The following is a 15795-nucleotide window of genomic DNA, read 5'->3' on the forward strand; positions in this document are numbered from 1 at the left end:
CCTCTAGTAGGTAATGCACAAGGCCCTCATTGAGAGCTGCATGGGTGCTGATGATCACTGCTGGTCATCACTGCTGGTGGCTCTAACTTGGCAGAACCCTTGGGGAAAGCAACCTAGCAATAACTAGAAAGTCCATTTGACCCACTAACTCTACTTATGGGAGTTTTGCCTAAGGATATTATCCAAAGCATAGAAAAAAAACCCAAAGATGCCCAAAGATGTCCACTGAAGTTGATGATTAAGGAAAGTGCAGATAATCTAAATAGCTGATAGTAGGGGAAAGAGTTTATTCATTAACAATGTATTTTGTGCTTATTAAAGAAATCAGTTATAATGACTTACAGTAACAAAGAAATAGTCATGTAACATTCATTGTAATTGGAGATATGAAGTTGTATCTGATAAAGACATATGAACATGAAAGTACACTCAGAAAGAAATACACACTGGAATTAACTGGGGGTGTAGGGAAGTCTATGTCTCCATTGGAGCAATTAATGTAATCCTCCACGTCTGATAAGATGAGTCAGTATGTGTCCTTCTACACTTGTTTCTGCCCTGCTCAGCCCCAAAGGTAGTGTTCAAATATGGCCATGTAGCCCTCTGGTTGGCACAGAATTGTTCCTTCTTGGCCCACCAACTGGCATTCCTGGTTTTCTACATATTTACTGCACACCCTTTCTGACAAGCTGCCTCATTTCCTTTCTGCAAGGGATGGGAGATACCGGAGACCACAGGAAATGTAAGCATCAGTAAGTCCTGTCCTGAGAGGAGTCTCCGGGCTCAGCAGTGACACTTGTCATCAAGTCTGATGTTGGCATTGAGAAGCTCTGGCTGTTATTTAGTCCTGCAAAATCAGGATGGCTTGATTCAGGGCGAGATCACAATGAAGAGTCAGGGCTAGGCCAATGGCACCTCTACTTTAATCCTTAACCTCTTCCCCTGAAGATGGGAACACATAGGAAGAAAATCGGAGCTGTCTTCCATTTCACATCTGTAACACAGAGACAAAGGTACCCGTTGTTCATCAACCATGGTAACCTTGATCTCTGTGACTGGGAGGCCACAAGGAGCAGAAACAGACTGGCCCGGAGCTCAGAAGGTCTGACCTCAGTTTTGGTTCTGATTGTAAGTGTGACCTTGGTCAGGCCACATCATCTCTCCAATCAAATTAGAAGAATTCTTAATTAGAAGAATTCCCTTACCCTTCCCATCTAGGATCGAATGACAGAACATACACACCTGCCCTTCCAAAGCTCCGGGGTGCCCTGCATGGGCACCGTGGTGGTGCTCACTAGCCGTATCTGGCTGGCAAATACTGCTGTGATGGAGGTTATAACCCAAACCAGAATGATCACTTCTGCCAGGGCAGATCCCATTGAGTGCATCAAAACTGTACTTGGGAGACTTTCCCGGTGGTCCAGGGGTTAAGAATCTGCTTTGCAATTTAGGGGACGTGAGCTTGATCCCTGGTCAGGGAACTAAGATCCCACATGCCAAGATGTCAAGGGGCAATTACACCAGCTGTTGAGCCCATGCTCTCTGGAGCCCACATGCCACAATTAGAGTCTGTGCGCCGCAAGGAAAGATCCCTCGTGACACGACTAAGATCCAATACAAGCAAATAAATAAATAAAAAGAAATAAAATAATAAAACTATACTTGGGGCTCGAGGAGAGTCTAAACTCCCTGGCCCAGCACACATGGAACTCGTGACAGTGGCCCAACCCTCCTGTCACCCTCTTTTCTTCCTGTCCCTCACTCCCTCCCCTCCTCCACCCCCCGGGGACCAGGAAATGCGGTGCTGTTTCCCACACCCAGCCCTTCAGCCTGACTGCCTCGCCCTGCCTCTGCCCAGGGACACCAGCCCATCCTACCCCTGCGAGGAACCTGAGAGGCCATTGTCTGACCCTGCACCAGCTCTCCCCACAACTCACATCACCACAGAGAAGGGCCTGTTCCCGAGGACCCCAAGGTGCAACAGCTGCTCTTCCCCTTCTGTGGTTCATCTCTATCTGCTGACCAGGGTGGTGGGGGTGGGGTGGAGGTGAGGTGTCACTGATCCATTATGGGGAGAAGTCAGGGTTCCAGAAGGGTGCAGAACTGGGGTGGAGCTGCTCAGTGGGAGGTGGGGGACCTCTTATGGCTCCCTGGCTTAACAGATGTAAAATAAAGTGAAGGTTATAAAGCTCAGGTCTCCCCAGCTCCCTCCAAGAGCACCAGCTCAGGGCAGCCGCCCTTGCTGTCTTCCTAAGGGTCGGAAGAGCTTCCCCAAGATGCCTGGTGCTCTTTGGTTCCTCTAACTCACTCCCTCACCCAATTATGGCAACACCCTTCCTGGTGCAGAATGGCTGATCGAGGACTCAGGTAAGGGTGCAGACTGATGAGGGGTGCAGTTTTCCTTTGGAGGGCCTGGGACAAAACCTCAGTCCTGCTCTACCCCTGCCAGAACAGCCCCTAGTACAGCCCCTGCAAGAAGGTGTCCCGTCTATTTAGGAAGAACTGAGAGACGAAGTGGGAGGGTAAGTCAGCAGACCAAGTCCACGCCCTCTTAAATACAAAACTACCTCCAGAGAGCCACCTCCCTTGGCTGATGGGCACACCTGCCACCAGCGTGCACTATCACAAAGGCCAGGGTACTGAGCTGCTCACTCCTACACATGGCCAGTCCTGCCCCCTCTCCAGACTGACTGCAACAGTTCAGCCACAGCAGAGCACCACCCTACCCACCCCAATCAATGCCGAGGCCTTTACCTTGCAGGCCGTCAACATGTCCGACACGGCCTTCCGGCTCAGATTGGCGGTGGCTATCACATCCTCCTGTCGACAAGAGTTCCCAGCGGCCACAGCTTTGGCCGTTGCCATGGTGATGCCTTTGGTCATCCTGATGGATTCTTCAGGTGATGATGTCTTTTCAGGTACCTCTTTTGACTGGAATACCTGGAAGTTAGAAATGGAAGAGCTGAAAAAAGTCAAAAAGGGAAGGACAGAAATAACATATGCCTCCCCTACTGGCTGTAGCAGTGTCTGAAAACCGAGCCATCAGCCATGGGAAGAAACTGGTCTGAGGTCAGGAAATCAGAAATTTAACTGGAGTACAGTAACATCATTCTTGCTTTCAAAATTCCAGCGTGGATAAGCCCCACACACCAGTCTTCAGCATTCCTGGGGGGAGAACATGGGGCGGGAGAATCATCTACAGTGTTAACATGCTTGCCTGTGGAAACTGACACTCTATGTGCATTAACTCCACCCCTGGGGTGGTGGGGTGGACTGTGCAGCTTCCCAGATCTTCTGGCCCATTCTTGCTGATACCTCAGTGATCCCCAGAAGCTCCACAGCCCTGATGCTGGTTCCAGAGCAAGACGGACCTGGATGAATCACTCTGGACTCGGCTCTCTCTCTCAAAGACAGTGTGAGGCTGGGGAAAAATGAAGCATTCCATTTCTTCTATTCTTAGCCTGTCTTACAAATATAACTGCCTAATTGTGTGGAGGTGTTCATGTCGAGCCTGGCACGGCGACATTTTGAATTATTTAACACACCCATACACCTTTAGAGAAGCTGAAATACATTAGCCATGGTAAGTATCTCACTTTAAAATTTCACCTGCCAGTCAAGCCAACCATTTCTGCTTCCAGTGCATCTGCCATGGTTCTACTATGAATGAGGGGTCCCTGCATACGAGGACTCCTGAACCCGGTGGGGCTGCTCTGTCTTCAGTCCTTGTTGTTGTTCAGTTGCTAAGTTGTGTCCGACTCCTTGCAACCCCATGGGCTGTAGCACACCAGCCTTCCCTGTTCTTCACTATCTCCCAGAGTCTTCAGCCCTAGGCAGCCATGTTTGAGCCACGATTCAGAAGGGAGGACCCAGCTGACATCCCTGTCATGTTGAACACCACTAACCCCCTAAAAATGAACAGCAGCAGTCTGACTGCCCAGGACCAACCCTGAATGCTACAGCGTAATGAGGATGGACAGAGCCCTCCATGCTAACATGGGCCTTGGGGCTCATGCTCCTTTGGGAACCTATGTTCATGGATATGCATTGTCTGGGCCAATTCTTTTTTTTTTTTTGATATAGGTCAATTTTACATGGTATACTAGGCTGACCATGTGTAATATCCCAGGAATTACAAACCTCTTCCATTGCTACTGTTTGGCGCACTCACACTTGTCAGAATGTGTCTCTAGACTTTTAATAAGAAACCCCAGCCCAGGGACTTCCCTAGTGATCCAGTGGTTAAGAAATTGAGCTTCCAATGCAGGGGGTGAAGGTTCCATCCCTGGTCAGGGAACTAAGATCCCACATGCCATGTGGTATGGCCAAAAAATAAAATTAAAACAAAAAACAAAAAACTCCCAGCCCGTGTAGGCAGGCAAGTGCCAGGCAGTCTTAAGGATATCACCTGTGGTTTTTAGTTCCTTCTTCGTGTGAGAACCGAGCACAATGGCGGCCAAGGTTGGAGTCATTAAACACAGGACACGAGAACCCAGGCCCCCACCACTAAAACCTGACAGAATGCTCATCTCTACTGCTTTCCAGATGGCACCAGTGGTAAAGAACTCGCCTGCCAATGCAGGAGACATAAGAGATGTGGGTTCGATCCCAGGGTCATGAAGAAGGAGAAGGAAATGGCAATTCACTTCCTTCAGTATTCTTGCCTGAAGAATTCCATGGACAGAGGAGCCTTGAGGGCTATAATCTATAGGGTTGCAAGAGTTGACATGACTGAAGCAACTTAACACAGTGCTGACCCTCAGGTGCTTGTGACCTTTGCAGGTGACTCTCTGAAGACTCCTCCTTCCAAAAGAGAAGCTGAACCTGTGAGCAGATCTGCTATTAAAAAGGAACCTCACATGATGGCCTATGTTGCCTCTGCATTTAAGTTTTATTTATCTGAGAGTCTTTGAAAAATGTCCTAAAGCTCTCTGTGTGTAGTCATTTGGCCTTCTAAGAATAAAGGTACATATAAAATAATGAAAATAAATAGCATTTGTAATAATAAATAAAAAAAGAGGAATCTCAGTTTGAAGCTACTCATTTTCAGCATATTTGTTTCGGGGGATTAGGATGAGGCAATCCTCAAGGCAATACACAACCACCATGGAGTCAAAAGAACAGGAGACGATCGCAGTAAGCTCAGGACACCCTCGCTCTAAGACAGTGGAACTGGGCGAGAGTGAACACAGGGTCAGCGTCTCTGAGATCAGATGCCTCACGTGGAAGGCAGCCTGACGTTAAAGGGAAGTGCCCCCAGTAAAAGTGTCTGGGTTTTCCGAACAGTGAGCTCAGACTGCCACATCCATCTGTGTGCAGCAGGGTGAGCTGTTGTTGATGGCCACGGGAATCAGGAAGGGCCATGCGTGGCCCATCAAGGCGAGGACTTCCCTGGTGTCTCAGTGAATAAGAATCTGCCTGCCAAGGGAAGGGACACAGGTTTGATCCTTGGTCCAGCAAGATTCCACATGCCGTGGAACAACTAAGCCCATGTGCCACAACTACTGAAGCCTACGTGCTCTAGGGCCTGTGAGCTGCAACTGCTGAAATCTGTGCACCCTAGAGCCCATGCTTTACAACAAGAAAAACCACCACAGTGAGAAGCCTGTGCACCACAACAAACAAACAGCCTGTTTCCCGCAACTAGAGAACGGCTGCATGCATCAATGAAGACCCAGTGCAACCAAAAATGAATAATAAAATAAGTAAAATTTCTAAAAAAGCATAAACTCAAGGCAAAGGGCCACAGTGAGTTTTCCCTTTGCCAAGGCTCTTCTGCAGTGCTTTCGTTTAATGCTGCAATTTTAGTGGATTTAAATCTGAATGGTCCCAAGTCATACATTAATTCATTTAATTACAACTGCAAACTGATCCTAGTCAAACTCCGAAGCCAGTATCACATAGGTTTTCCATGGCACAAGGCTACCAGCAGGCAGGTGAGTGGGCCCCCCTAGCTCAGGCACTCCAAGTGAAATCTCAGAGAAGTTGTGCTGGGGTCGGCTGTTGGACACAGGGCCCTAGGGAGGTGGCTGGTGGCTCCTTACCGTAAGCTCCTGTTTCATGTACTCGATGGTGGCCTCTAGCGCCCGTGTGCCCCGGGTGGCCTCGTCCTCCACTGCCTTCACGGTCTTGAGGAGGGAGGTGACATTGGTCACCATCACCTGCATGGGAAGACAGGCCAAGAGAAAAGAGTGCACTGAGGTCCCATCCCTCTTAGTGCAGATCTAATGGCACGAGTGCCCACACCTCTAAGTGAGGAAGGAACCCAGATGCACACGACCCCCTCCAAAGCCCTGGAGGGTCATCTCTGTCTCTCACTGGAGCACCCCTGGCACACCTGCGCCCGGCTGGGGCTCCACTCTACCTTGGCAGCCCCCTTGAGCTGGTACATGGAGGGGTCGTCGGCAGGCTTGCTGGCAGCGCCCTTGGTAGCACCGATGAGATCTGAGAGGGCCTTGGCCACATCTTTGATGGCATTGATCAACACTACCTGAAAGACAGCATGCACCCCACGTGAGCAGCTGCACCAAGATCACACAGCACAAGAGCGGGGCAGGGGGGGACCAGGGAGGCAGGGCTCAGCATCCACAGCTGCCCCGCCCGCAGCACAGGGGAGTCTCCAGGGCCTGCCCTTAGAGGCTCCGGTGTAGGAGTCCAGGTGGAAATCCAGAATCCACACTTGAGGAAGCTCCCTGAGGGAGGCAGATGCTGAGCTGGAACGCAGAACCCAGGTACAGTCTATTTGGCAAGTTCAGAAACATGTCCTAGCCGACAGCTCTGCTGAAAAGTTGCCTGTGAAAGGATGAAGGCAGCTAGGCAGACACCCCAAGAGGCAACACCACTTACCTGTACCCAGAACTGGTCACCAAAACCACGGAGAACAAAATGCACGTTCCCCCCCCCCCCCAAGCCTGGCCTACAAGGCTCCCATGGCAGCCCGCCTGCTCCCCAGGTGGGATCCTGACTCTCTTGCCATGTTACAGGCATGTAGGTCTACTTTTTTTCCCCATTGGAAATCCTCCCCAACTCTGATCTCAGGGCCTCTGCTTTGTTCCCTTCTCTGCCTGGACCTCAGCTGTTTTCATCCTTCAGGTCTCAGATCAAAAAATGTCACGTCCTAGAGACCCTATCTGACCACTTGTGCCTCAAGCCCATCCTCACCGGAATGCCCTCAGCTTGCCCTGCTTTATTTAATTCTCTTAGCTGTAATATAAAAGTAATAAAGTAATGTGGAATTATTTCATTGTATACCATCTGCCGTCCTCAACTGGGATGGAAGCTCCAGGAGGGCTGGCCTAGACTTTTGTTGTATTTTGCACTCAGAACAAGGCCTGGCGTGTGGTGGGCACTCAGCAAATACTCAGGGAATGAGTGGATATACAGGTGTGAACCCACATAACACTAGATGGAACATAGCAGCTTCACTCTTCTAATTGAACAGACAACAGACCACTTCTGGGTGTTACACTTGGAATCTCAAGTACCAGGCGTCCTTAGGAATTCCATGATGCTGGGTATTACATTTACATCTTCTGGGTCCAATAGCTACAATAACAACTCCTACTTCTTACAGCAACGGCTTCCCTGCACAGAGGGCAGTATTCCAGATGCCGAGCCAAGTACAACGCACACGATCTTATTTAACTCTCATCACTCCCTTTTCGAGTGGGAACTACAGTGACTGCGTCCATACTTGAAGAGACTGGCAAGGGCCGGGTTGGGATTCAGACTCTGGCCAGTGATGTGATGTGATGCCAAGGACACGGTCTTCACTTCCACACTGTATTGGGCTCCTGTGGCCCTGGCTCCTTATCTGCCAATAAGGCCAGTAGTGCTAGCCGCTCCCCGCAACGCCCCACCACCCTGCCGGCAGGATGAACCCGATAACAAATGTGAAAACATCTTAGAAACACTAGCGCCCCAGACACTGCAAGCATAGCCACGCCGTGACTCCCAGCCTCCCACCCTCTCCATCTCGTGGTTTCTCACCCAGACTGCACGAACCTCTGCCAGCCTCTAAAACCACAGGGCAGGCTGGGTTGTGACGGGGCTCCTGAGGAGGGGCTGTGGTGGGGGCCACAGGGGAGAGGCGGAGTGGGCAGGTATGCTGCTGACACCTGGCACACACTGTCCCTTCCCAGTCACTGGACACTGACCAGGAGCAAGTTTGCACTGGTGGTCTCAAAAGAAGCTGGGCTCTGGGACTTCTGGATCATTTGGGAGACTAAGACTAAGCAATTCGATACACTTTGGATTTAAATCCAAAGGTTTAAATCCTCGCAGCTGATTCATTCCAGGTTGAGCCAGGCTCAGGTTCCAACTGCACTCATGCGTTTTCTAGCTTTTCCTTCCTCCATGCGGGTAAGAACAATGCCCAAGCAGAGACTTCTGTGAATGCTTTGAATTCCACAGGGCAGTCAATCTGGGCTCTGATATTATCAAAGAGACAGCCAGCACAAGGAGTAAAAAGCCAACACATGGAATGTTTCCTTCAAGGGGCTCCGCTCCACTGGAAGAGAGGGGAGGGGTCACGGTCATGGTTTCAGGAAGGGAGGGGTCACGGCTGTGTGGGAACAGAGCTGGTGGTCTTGTATTTATCAACACAGTAGCTGTCATCAACTCTGGCACAGGATGGAGGGACGCTTTGTCTCCAGGGATGTCCAAATGGGCCTAACAGGCTTGTTAACTGAGTATAGTTTAAGCAGTAGAAACTGAAGTGTTGACAATTTAATGGTGCTGGAGGGTGAAACAACAGAGGGATGTTAAAATTATGTAGTCAGGAATGGGAAGAATCCATCAATGATGGCCATGGTTGGCTGTTAGTTCAGCAAGAGCTCAACTACTCTGTTGGGCATCCATGATGTGTGGAAGCTGTGTGTGTATTTCAAAGATCTATAAACCATGGTTCCTGTCCTTGAGAAGTTGATGGTCTAGGCTGGGGGCTGAGGACCTGGCAGGTAACATCAGTGAAGTGGCTGAATCCAAAGCAGAGAATCACACAGCCTGGAGACCATCACTGCCCCCCAGTTCCTCTCTCTCCTCCCCTTCAGAGTCAAATTTCTCAAATGGGGCATCTATACATACTGCCTCCTACTTTCACCCTCATCTGGCCACTCCTCACTAACAGCCCTGACTGGGTGACCACTGCTATCCATGGCCCTGGGGCTGGCTCTCACATCTTCTTTCTTGCCTCCTTGGCCGCATCTCTGGAGGGCTGAAGCACTCCTTCCTGTTAACATCAGGCCCCTGGCTTTCTTCCCACCAGCTGTTGCCACTTCCCAGTCTCCTTAGGCAACTTTTTTTTTTTCCTGAAGATGGTCCAAATGATGGATTCCTCAGCTTTGCCTTGACTCCATCTCCTCATTCTCCTCTCTAGTTGTGGTCACTGTTTATTGGCGAACAAGCCCTGCATCCACACTCTCAAACCTGAGCCAGCTCAAGCCTATTCACTTGTTTCCACCTGAGTGTCTCTCTGGAACTTCTGATTCAAAACACACTGCAATCTGAATGCATCTTCATCTACACCCAGGTCAGTCCTCCATCCAAGGAGCCTCGGCTGGGTACCGGGAGCCACTGTCCATTCACTGATGTAGTAGCATGAAACACACGGTTGTCCTGGCCAGCTCCCTTGCCATTATTTCCAAACACTCAATGTGACCAATCATTTTCCAAGCCTGGCAGAGACCTCCTTACAGATTCCTCTCCAATCTGTGGGCTTGTATCCATTGCCACAGCCGTACCACAGTCCATGCCACTATTCTGCCTGGATAACTGCTTCCTACCAGTCCCTAAACCACAGATGCACCTACACACATACTGTGTATTCCCCAAGTTTCTATTTTGCCTTCAGTTTCTTCTAAGACCTGTGCATAGAGTCTGTGGGAACACAAGGCCTGACGACACGCCTACCTGGGTCTCGGGGTCATCAGAGCCCAGGCTGGCGGCCCCCAGTTTGACCACCTCAGCGAGCTGGGTGATGGTGGCTGCAGACGATTGAGCTGCCTGGGCCAGCTTGTCTGGAGTGGACGCAGCCCCCGACACCAGCAATTTCGTGTCTTCCACCAAGGCCTTGGCTGTCTTCAGAATGTTCTCCCTGAGAAGGGGGGGAGGGCAGGGGAAAGGGGAAGACAAAGGGTAGACCTTGGTCACTGGTAGGAAGAAAAGAAAGCGTGTGTGTGTGTGTGTGTGTGTGTGTGTGTGTGTGTGTGCACTCAGTCATGTCTGACTCTTTGCGACCCCAGGGACTGTAGCCTGGGAAGAAAAGAAAGCGTGTGTGTGTGTGTGTGTGTGTGTGTGTGTGTGTGTGTACTCAGTCATGTCTGACTCTTTGTGACCCCAGGGACTGTAGCCTGGGAAGAAAAGAAAGTGTGTGTGTGTGTGTGTGTGTGTGTGTGTGTGTGTGTGTGTGTGTGTACTCAGTCATGTCTGACTCTTTGCGACCCCAGGGACTGTAGCCTGGGAAGAAAAGAAAGCGTGTGTGTGTGTGTGTGTGTGTGTGTGTGTGTGTGTGTACTCAGTCATGTCTGACTCTTTGCGACCCCAGGGACTGTAGCCTGGGAAGAAAAGAAAGCGTGTGTGTGTGTGTGTGTGTGTACTCAGTCATGTCTGACTCTTTGCGACCTCAGGGACTGTAGCCTGCCAGGTTCCTCTGTCCATGGGATTTTTTAGGCAAGAATAGTGGAGTGGATTGCCATTTCCTATTCCAGGGGATCTTCCTGACCCAGGGATTGAACCCACATCTCTTGTGTCTCCTGCATTGGCAGGCGGATTCTTTAGCACCACCTGGGAAGCCCAGTTAGGAAGAAAAGAAACCCTCCTAAGGGCTTTTATTAAAGAGAGATGATCCAGTTCTCCTCTTGTAATAGGAGGCTCTCATCTCCCATGTAAGAGAATTAGGATAGAAGAGAGGAAAGTCAGCTCAGAGTTCCCGGTCAATTAATAGTAAAACTTCAATTACAGATTCAGGGCTACCAGTTTGGTCCCCTTCCCCAGTCCTGTAGCTTCTTCCTTGTGGTTGCTACTATCCCTGAAAATACTTTGTAGTGACAGGGATCTGGGAGAACACATGGGCAAGGGGACCTGGACATCAGAGCCCAGGGGGCTGGGTTTTGGAAGGGGTGACAGGGCACTGGGAATCACCTCCCCTGCCCAGTCTTGGGGCTATGGAGTGAGGAAGAAAGGTGCTGGACATGTGGCAAGGACATGGGGGGACATACCCAGCAGCAAATGGAGACCCTAGCACCTGCCTCTGAAGCAGAGTCTGAAGAGCCAGCCTGGGAGAGACAGCAGGCTTAGAACTTCACTCTTCACTTAGGCAGGAGCTAAATGCCTGCCTGGGTCACTCCCAGTCCCAATAAGGTTAGTGAAAAAATCAAGGGCATAGCTTTTTAGCTTAGGGAAAAAAAAAAATGCAAAAAAGTTATCCTCTGTTGGAGTAGGCTGGATGTAGGTTGTGAAAGGCAAAGCTGGAACACGATTATGTTTGCAGTTGAGAAAGGCACCTATTGATTACGTGGTCCATTTCCGTCACTTGAACATCCTTTTGAAATAAAAATGCATAATCATATTTCTGAATGTTGGGCAGCATCTCCAAAGTCCATCAGGCCACACTGAACTACTCCCTGTCCAGGAGCCCCCAGGATGGCTGTCACTCCCATACCTGTGGTCTGCAAATGTCTCATTGTTCTCTGCATTCAGGGTCCCTGCAGTCGCAAACATGATGGTGGTGTCCAGGTCAGCGATGATCCCAGATACGGCAGTGGCAGCTGTGATACATGCCTGGGTTCCCTTATTCCCAGCCTGGAGAGCTGACAGCACCAAGGATACCTGAGGGCAGAGTGGGAAAGTCACTGGGTGTGGAAGATGGAGAAAATATAACCCAAAAGTTTTCAAACTAAAAAAAAAAAAGAAAAAAAAAATCACAAAGAACACAAAAAATAGAAGAGTAGGAAACTCTTCCAAACTCACTTTACAAGGCCAAAATTACTTTAACACCAAAACCAGGCAAAGATACCACAATAAAAGATAACTATAGGCCAATATCCCTGAAGAACACAGAGCAAAAATCCTCCACAAAATATCAAGAAACCAAATTCAACAAAACAATAAAAGTATCACACCCCATGATCAAGTGGGTATTATTCCAGGGTTGCAAGATTGGTTCAACATCCAGATATCAATGTGATACACCACAATTACAAAACAAAAGGTAAAAATTAAATAAGTCATCTCAATAAATGCAGAAAAAGCATTTGACAAAATTCAAGTCATTTATGATAAAAACTCTCAACAAAGTGCATATAGAGAGAACATATCTCAATATAATAAAGGCCACATACAACAAGCCAATAGTTAACATTATATTCAAAGGTGAAAAGCTAAATGCTTTTCTTCTAAGATCAGGAATAAGACAAGGATGGCCAACCTCACCAGTTTAATTCAATACAATAGTAGAAGTCCTAGCCAGAGCAGTAAGACAAGAAAAAAAAAAAAAGGCATTCAAATTGGAAAGCAAGAGTAAAACTGTCACTATTTGCAGATGACATGATATTCTAGATAAAAAATTCTGATGACTCCATTGAAAAAACACAAAACTTTTAGAATAAATGAATTCAGCAAACTTACAGGATACAAAATCAATAAACAAAAAACCTATTCTGTGTCTATATACTAACAATGAACTATCAGAAAGAGAAATTATGAAATCAATCCCATTTATAACTGCATCAAAAAGAATAGAATACCTAGGGATAAATTTAACCAAAGAGGAGAAAGACTTGTATACTGAAAACTATAAGAAGTCAAAGAAATTGAAAAAGGCACAAATAAATGAAAAGATATTTTGTGCTCATGGATTAGAAGAATATTGTTAATATATCCATACTACCAAAACCAATATACAATTCAACACAATTCTTGTCAACATTAAAATGGCATTTTTCACAGAAAAAGGACAGTTCTAAAATTTGTATGGAGCCATAAAAGATCCAAATAGCTAAAGCAATCTTGAGAAAGAACAAAACTGGGGGCATTATGTTTTTTGATTTCAAACTAAATCACAAAGCAACAGTAATCAAAACAGTATGGGAAAGGCATAAAAATAGATATGTAGATAGAATTAGAGAGCTCAGAAATGAACCCATTCATATCTGATCAATTAATTTATGACAAAGGAGCCTAGAATATACAACGGGGGAAGAACAGTGTATTCATTAAATGGTGTTGAAAAAACTGAACAGCCACATGCAAAAAAATCAAACTGGATCACTACGATTCACCATACACAAAAATTAACTCAAACTGGGTTAAATGTAAGACCTGAATATAAGACCTGAAACCATAAAACTCCTAGAAGAAAATACAGCTGGTCACTTCCTTGACAGAGGTGTTGGCAATGGATCTGACACTAAAAGCACAAGCAACAAAGCAAAAATAAACAAGTGGAACTTGTTTACATATTGATATACATATATATGTGTGTATATACATACATATAATATATATAAAACTAAAAAGCTTCTGCACAGTAAAGGAAACCACCAACAAAATGAAAAGGCAATCTACTGAAAGGGAAGAAATATTTGCAAATCATATATTTGATAAACAGAAATAGAACTCAAATTTCTACAACTCAATAGCCCCAAAAAACCTCCCAAAACCATCATTTTAAAAATGGGCAGACTATCTAAATGGACATTTTTCTGAAAAAGAAACACAGATGGCTAACGGGCACATGCAAAGATGCTCCACATAATTATCAGGGAAATGCAAATCCAAACCACGGTGAAATATATATCACCTCACATCTGTCAGAAAGTTTATTATCAAAACGAAGTAACAAGTGTGGGCAAAGATGTAAAGAAAGTGAATCCTTATGCAACTTTTGCTGGAAATAAAAATTGGTGCAGCCCTATATGAAAAATTTTATGGTGATTCCTCAAAATATAAACATAGAACTATCATACGACTCAGCAATTTCACTTCTGGCTATGTATTTGAAAAAAATGAAAACACTTACTCAAAAAGATATATGCACCCTCAAGTTCATTGGAAAACTATTTGTCATAGTCAAGACATAGAAAAAATCTAAGCGTCCATCAAAGGAAGTTAGATAAACGAAATGTGGTACATACATGCAATGGACATCAAAGACATTATACAGAGAAATAAATCAAAGAAGGACAAATACCACATAACCTCCCTTTTATGTGGAATCTGAAAACAAAGACAAAAACAAACACCAAGCCCATAGATACAGAGAACAGACTGGTGGTTGCCAGTGGTGGGGGATGAGGAGGAGAAATGGGAAAAAGAAAAGAAACTTTTTGTTTTTAGTTTAAATAAACTGAATGAAAATGAAAAAACAAAAACAGAAACAAAATCCAATAAAATGCACAGAAAAAGAGATCAGATTTGTGGTTATGCCAAGGGGGTGGGGTAGAGTTCGGTGGTGGTGAGACTGAAGAAAAGTGGTCAAAGGCACAAGCTTCCAGTTTTAAGGTAAATCCTAGGGCTGCAATGCACTAATGATGGCTATAGCTGACACTGCTTTGTGATCTTGATAAAAGATGCTAAAGTCCTAAGAGTTCTCATCACAAGGAAAAAATACATAGACACATATACTTTTTGCATTTATATGAAGTATGAATGTTAACTAAACTTGTCATGATTTCATAGCATACATGAGAAATCATGATGCCATGAAACCTAAACCACATACAGTGTTATATGTCAACTATATAAATCTCAATAAATCTAGGGGGAAAAAGTAAAAAACAAAACACAGCAAACAGAACAGTGAATTTTCTCTCTGGGAGTCAATATGGCTTGGGGTTACCAGCAGTTTGGGGTCAGCAGCACTGCCACTGCTGGTGACCCAACATTGGGCAGACTGTTTCACCTCTCAGTTTTCGCATCTGGAAAAGGGGGCTGTTACTTCTTACCAATCAGGGCTGATGGGAGGAATAAGTGGGGGAAAATGCACATAAAGTACTTGGCATGTAATAAAGGTTTACTAGATGGGCTGGAGAAGACGCCTGACAGTCCGTTGGACTGTAGAGACCTAACCAGTCAATCTTAAGGGAAATCAACCCTGAATACTTGTTGGAAAGACTGATGCTGAAGCTCCAGTATTATGGTCATTTGATGTGAACAGCTGACTCATTGGAATGGGAAAGATTGAGGGCAGAAGGAGAACAGGGCATCAGAGGATGAGATGACTGGATGGCATCTCCGATGCAATAGACATGGACTTGGGCAAACTTCAGGAGATGGTGAGGAATAGGGAGGCCTGGTGTACTGTAGTCCATGGGGTCACAAAGGGTCGGACATGATTGGGCGACTGAACCACAACAGAGGGCAGATGCTACTTGATGATAAAAACCACAAAGACGGTTAAGGATCAGGCTCTTATGAACAGTGTGGCAGTTTCTGTCCCCCTGATCAGACTTTCTGCAGAACAGCCCTCTGCTGACACTTGTCACTCCTTCACTTGGCTGCCTCTTGACTAAAATTCTCCAGAGTGGACCCCAGAGGGGCTGGAGCCCAAAAAGGATCCTTTCCTTTAACCTCTCCACCCCACCACCCCCTCATACCACCACCTGCCACCAGCACACCCTCATGGTCCTAGAGACATTTCCCCAGCAAGGCAAGCTGGATCTGCCCCACCCCTGGGGACAGCTCTCCTGCCAAAGTGGAGAGAAGCTGAGCTCCCTTCACAACTGCCTCCTATCTCTCAGGCCTCCCCCTATGTTCCTGCCACACCAGCCCCCTCCTCCCTTCACCACCCACCTGCTG

The 15795-nt window shown here is 47.0% G+C and overlaps 1 protein-coding gene across 3 annotated transcripts in view; it reads right to left on the minus strand.

The window, feature by feature from the left end:
* The window catches only part of TLN2 (talin 2), a 483978-nt gene that overhangs the window by 40763 nt on the left and 427420 nt on the right, over positions 1–15795 (minus strand). For all 3 annotated transcript variants that reach the window (XM_065940303.1, XM_065940301.1, XM_065940302.1), the window contains exons 47-51: positions 11660–11826; positions 9910–10093; positions 6365–6490; positions 6045–6161; positions 2755–2940 (exon numbers count right to left, since the gene is read on the minus strand). In XM_065940303.1, the coding sequence (XP_065796375.1) occupies positions 2755–2940; positions 6045–6161; positions 6365–6490; positions 9910–10093; positions 11660–11826 (780 nt within the window). The remainder of the gene's footprint in view (positions 1–2754; positions 2941–6044; positions 6162–6364; positions 6491–9909; positions 10094–11659; positions 11827–15795) is intronic.

This window comes from Muntiacus reevesi, chromosome 7 (genome assembly GCF_963930625.1).
Source record: "Muntiacus reevesi chromosome 7, mMunRee1.1, whole genome shotgun sequence".
Lineage (NCBI taxonomy): Eukaryota > Metazoa > Chordata > Mammalia > Artiodactyla > Cervidae > Muntiacus > Muntiacus reevesi.